The following is a 5620-nucleotide window of genomic DNA, read 5'->3' as shown; positions in this document are numbered from 1 at the left end:
AATCAAGTTTCTTTTGGAACCAATTTTCATGCTATGTTATAATATATGTTCTCTATAACAACACTTCGCTATAACAACCAAAAAAAAATTTGGAACAAAAGAGACTGTTATAGAGAGGTTTGACTCCAGTTGTTTTATCTTTTCCTGAAAATGTCGTGTTTAAGACCAGACAAAGATTTTTAAACAAACTAGCAATCACCAAAAACTCTCCGACAAAACATTCGGACAACATCCAAATTTCTTCTTCACTTTTTACTTAATACATATACTCCCTCCACTTTGAACAAATAATTACTCTCAGGTAGTTAACTTCAGCCTGTCAAAATAGTACGCTTGATTCCAAGAGGATATGTTAATAATATATAGATGTATTTTCATGTGTATCTGCTATCAACTAAGTATTTCTACATCCTGGCTCTAATTTATGCATATGATGCCCAACAAGGGAGAATTTAGAAATTAACAGAATGAAAAAGCTACAGCAAAAAGACAACTCTTCTCTTCTGAGCTACAGTGGACACATATTCCCTTTATGTACAAGACACCTACTATAAGTTCTCTGAACCCCCTTTTTACCATGGACCAGTCTGTGTCCGTCTTAAGCATCGCCTTTTAGCTCCCCTTTGAAGGTTTATCATTTCCATAACCTGTGTCACAAAAATGCAATTACTTCAGTTGTTAGATCCAAAATGGCTAAGCTAACTCAATTCGAGAAGAAAATAACGCGATCAAAGAGGTAGAATAGCTGTGTGCTTCTATAGATAAAATTTGGACAATTTTGATCAGAGTGTGCTGAATTAACCGACTATGTTTCTTAAAGCAAAATCGCGTAGACAAGAAAAAAGCACGAGGGGTTTGACTTGAAAGAGGAAGCAGAACTTTATGTACCTGATTCTTCTGCATTTCCAACATTTCTTCCTGCAACATTAAAATCTAGTTAGTGGTGAACCACTGAGACAGACAAAAGTTGCAATGTGATTTCATATAAGATCACCTGTTTCTTTTGAAGTTCTTCGTTTTCTTCTTTTAGTTTTGCGACTTCAGCTTCTAGCTCCATAGTGTAGGCCTGGAGAGAGTTTAAAAAGTTATAGTCAGTGACCACAAGAGTGTAGATCAGATTAAAATGAGGCATTGTTAAGTGCGTGTGCATCCTTTGAAATTTAAGGAATTTGATGTGCTAGTTTTTCGCCTGGTTTACATTTAGGAAGACAAAAGCACAGCTATTTAAAGGTTACAACTTATAACAGTGTTAGTCGTACAAATTTTGGTTGCTTTGTTTAGGACAAGTTGCATTACATTATATTAAACCGAATGTTTAAACCTTTCAAATCTTGTCACATTAGATGCCAATACATTACCACTCTGCTGTATACGACATCCAATCTTTTTTAGAGCTAAAAGATGCACCTCCAAGTATAATAAAGCAGATCATTAATCATCAAATGGATTTAGTTAAATGCCCCATATAATGATATTAGCATGTGGTTGGAGAAACAGGTTAAGCAAAGTTCATAAGGACTTAACTAAGGAAGTTAAAGAAGATCGATGGAAGTATATGATTAAGTTTTCTGAATAACGCAAGGGATGGTGTTTCTCTCCTCAACTAGAGCACACAGCTATTTCTAAGAAAGAATATATCAATAAGTGTTTCCCGACATACTAACAGACCTATTCAAGTCACAATCTTGAAGATGTCAAGATAAAAATTTACGATTTTACAGGAAGAGAAATCTACTGAAATCGTATATATTAAGATTATACACATAAGGACAGATGTATTGTTTTCTGGTATACACATAGCTAGTAATAGAAATGGATGCAGATTGCAGAGACATCAAAGGTATAGTCTATGTGTAAGATTCAGAATATTACCTGTTTTCTAGCTCTTGATCTAGCAGCTGACTCTCTATTTTTTATCATTCTCCTCTGCCTCCTTTCAACAACCTTCTCCACAGTACTGTATTTTCGGCCTCTTATACCACCATTAAAGACATAGGGAAGTGGAGATACAGAAGGCGTATCTCCACTGCTCTTCCCAAGTCCATCTGATGAAACAGCTGGAGATGCTGTTGCAACAGTAACACCTCCGGCTCCTAAACCAACCATACCCATTCCTCCACCCGTTAGAGCAGCGCCTTGGATGAAATTAGAATTGATCGCCGGATCAGAAATACCAACCATCCCTGCCCTCATTCCAGGACTGCCCAACTGACCATTATTTGGTATAGCCATAGGGGCAGCATATGCCAAAGCAGGCTGCTTAGGGAAAAGTGGTTGCTGCTGTGGCTGTTGTTGCTGTGGTTGTGGTTGTTGTTGTTGTTGTTGTTGCAGTTGCTGCGCCCTTAGCTGTTGTTGTGTCGATCTAACCCCATTCACATTCAGTGGCAAATTAGCAGCCTGAATACCAGTTTCACCTGTGTTCCTATTAGCTTGTTGATATCCAAATCCAAGCCCTGTATTATTTCCAGCATAGGACAAATCAGCAAAGATTCCTCCAACATTATTCGATTTCGCAGCTAACTGTGCATCTTCTCTCACAACTCCAGCTCTAACTAAGAACTCCTCAAGTGTAATCTCCCCTAAAGTCTGTTGCCTCTGAGGCATATTTGCTGGCACCCCAACACTATTTCCATCTTTTCCACCACCATACTCCTTTGACATATCCCTCCAAACTTCATCAACAGTCTTATGACTCAGTGTCCTAGGTAAAGTCAAAGAGCCTTGTCTCTGTAAATTCCCACCTTGAACACTACCAACTTCTTGCCCATTAATTCCAGACCCTCCCATTGTTTGACTTTCCTCAGCATTCCATATATTCTTTAGCAACTCATCCATATTCATTGAACCAAAATCCTTTCCACTCCCTCCCGTCGTGCTCAAAAACTCATCGAACGTTAACGAATAGATAGATGGCTGCCGCGGCAACTGAAAGTTCCCGGGCTGTTTCCCACCAACACCACTTCCACCCTCCCCAGGTGGCTCATTTCCAAAGTTCTTGAAATTAAAATTACTCCCCATTTACTAAAAATAATAGTCTCCAATCCAACTTCAAAAATCACTCTGCTATTCAAGAATCACAAAAAATAATAGTCAGATCAACACGTTATTTCACTTCCCTCTAAGCCTTTTCACTAACATGCTGTTTAACCCCTCACATAAATGTACATATTTCTACATACACACAGTTTCACACTAGTGTATAATAAAATTGAAAGCAAATATACCTGGAAATAGATATGAAAATAAACTGAACCTAAACTTCACCAACCCCTTACCAGAAAAATCATTAAAAACAGAATTCTACTTGAAATTCACTTCATTTCCACTTAGTTGACTGCACTTTCAGTTCACACCAATAACCCCAGAATACAAAGTACAAACTCCACACCAACCAATTCAATAAAAGCATAAACTTTTTTTCTAACCTACATAAGTATTCACTTCAAATGTACAAAGCTCAAGTCAAAAATCACAAAGCTGAAAACTTTGAAGGTAAGAAACCAAGAAAGCTAATCATTGACTACTTATTCATAAATAGAAAATATTTAAGGAAGCACCATATTAATTGTAGCTGATAATAACAAGAAAGAATAAAACTTTTCTTCTTTTTTTTGAGAATTTTTTGAAATGGGAAAACAAGAAATAGTTTGTTTTCATGTTTACCTTTTCTGTTTTTCTGGATATATATTTTTTTTCTTTCTAAACTTGTAGATTACTAGACGTTTCTTTCTTCTTTGGCTGCGAGTGGTTCTTGAAAGTGCCAAGTGTCTCACTAGGACTTTTTAATAAAGCAAAGGCCGGTAACCCAAAATATTATAGTTCGGATAATAATTAATGGTTTTGTGGGGCCCGAAGGTATAAAACTTGGGCCAATTAGTGATGAGTAGCAGATGGTTGGTGTGACTTTGGGCCAATAATGGAAAGAAAGTTGGGTTGATCAGAAACCGTCCACGTAGAAGGAAATAAACGGTTGAGATGAGTTTATTTGGTTTTTGTCAGATAGGTGCGATGGGATAGGGACGCGGCATAAAGGGACGCACGCTCTAAAGTGTTGCACTATTGACCATTTCCCTGGTGTGTAGGGAATTGGTGTTTATGGGTTGGTTAATACTATAATAGGGAAGCGACTTTATGGATTTCATTAAATTTGGCACTTTCTTACTGGCTATTGTGGTTGAGATCTTGTTTGAAGTTTAAGTGCTTTTATTACCTAGTTTCTTCGAGAATAATTGATGGAAAGCCTTGACGTAACTGGTAAAGTTGTTGTCTTGTGACCAAGAGGTCACGGGTTCGAATCGTGAAAACAACCTCTTGTAGAAATGCATGGTAAGATTGCATACAGTAGCCCCCCTTCCCTTGACCCCGTGCATAGCGAGAGCTTAATGCACCGGGTTGTCTTTTTTTTCTTAAACAATAATTGAACATTTACGGGTGGTTTAATTATCACAATTAGGAAAATAATTTCAGTATATAATTAATTATTTTATAGTTAGATTGGCATTTTATTTCTGGATAAAAGACCAGAATAACTTAAACTGAAACCAGAAAAGATAACAAAATAGCTCGGTGAATATTTGTTGGGTTTGTTATTTAATAAATAATAACAAAAGAGGTGTGAATGGAAAATGGTGGGAAAAGAAATGGAGGGATGACCCGCGACCCGGTCCGGTCTAGCCCGTTTTTCTTTCCCGGATTAATTTAAATTCGTTTTAAATTTCCCGCAAAAATTTCCAACAGCCATGGCTATTCTGAAACAGTGTCACACCTGTTCCAACAGCCATGACTATTCTGAAAAGTTGCAAACCTCTTCAGAGGGTCACACCTGTTCCAACAGCCATGACTGTTCTGAAAGGTTGCGAACCTCTTCAGAGGATCACACCTGTTCCAACAGTCATGACTATTCTGAAAGGTTGCAAACCTCTTCAGAAACATCACCAAGTTGGCTATAAATAGACCTTAAAATCCCAGAATATTTACATACGAAATTTTCTGAATCTTCTTCTTCTTCTTCTTCTTCTTCTTCTTCTTCTTCTTCTTCTTCTTCTTCTTCTGCACAAAATATTCCAGTGTGTTTTACGACCATCGAGTGGTTCGCCGATCACCAGAATTTTAGGTACCGATACACTGGTGAGTTAAATCGTTCTATCCTGGGAGGATATATTCCAAAACCTCGGGTACTTGAGGGAATAATTTCTTTAAGGACACACTGTTTATTCAGTGGGCTCGATTTGTTCCTATAACGTTTTTCCAGAATTTATTTTGAAGAAGTTTACTGTTTTCGGAATTTAATTTCTACTAACTTTCTGTTTCTGTTTTCAGAAAGATTATTATTTAATTTACAGCAATACAGATAAGTAACATATTAGTCATTGCATTACAATCTCTTCATTATAATCTCCGCATAATATTGTCATGGAGGAAAGAGTATTGTGATGTTTCTGACCAAACTTATTTACTCCTATATTATTTGTTACTTACAGCTTATTGTTGTTTCACTATAAAAGGTACGAAACAAATTAATGTAGCTGTTTGCCTTCTTTCTCAATATGGTAATTCTTACTATAGATGGCTATGTTCCTAGTTTTGAGGAAGTCAATAAAAAAAGTTATTTTCATTATGT

General features: G+C 36.8%; 1 protein-coding gene across 1 annotated transcript; it reads right to left on the bottom strand.

Annotated features, from left to right (window-relative positions):
* LOC109224989 (bZIP transcription factor TRAB1) lies at nt 311-3760 on the bottom strand. The gene is made up of 5 exons (XM_019389577.1): nt 3664-3760; nt 1873-3060; nt 995-1066; nt 889-918; nt 311-647 (listed from the first exon to the last, which is right to left on the bottom strand). Exons 2-5 carry the CDS (start codon nt 3016-3018, stop codon nt 573-575), a joined length of 1323 nt encoding a protein of 440 aa, XP_019245122.1. The 5' UTR covers nt 3019-3060; nt 3664-3760; the 3' UTR covers nt 311-572.

Source organism: Nicotiana attenuata, chromosome 4, assembly GCF_001879085.1.
Source record: "Nicotiana attenuata strain UT chromosome 4, NIATTr2, whole genome shotgun sequence".
Taxonomy (NCBI): Eukaryota; Viridiplantae; Streptophyta; class Magnoliopsida; order Solanales; family Solanaceae; genus Nicotiana; species Nicotiana attenuata.
Note: the sequence above shows the minus strand (reverse complement) of the source record. Positions and strands in the feature narration are given on the sequence as shown.

Excerpts from the sequence above, each read along its gene's own strand:
- LOC109224989 (XM_019389577.1), bottom strand. The coding sequence starts at position 3,018 with ATGGGGAGTAATTTTAATTTCAAGAACTTTGGAAATGAGCCACCTGGG. Across the intron at positions 919-994 it reads AAGAACTTCAAAAGAAACAG|GAAGAAATGTTGGAAATGCA; the intron begins GTGATCTTATAT and ends TTAATGTTGCAG. Across the intron at positions 648-888 it reads TGGAAATGCAGAAGAATCAG|GTTATGGAAATGATAAACCT; the intron begins GTACATAAAGTT and ends TTTGTGACACAG.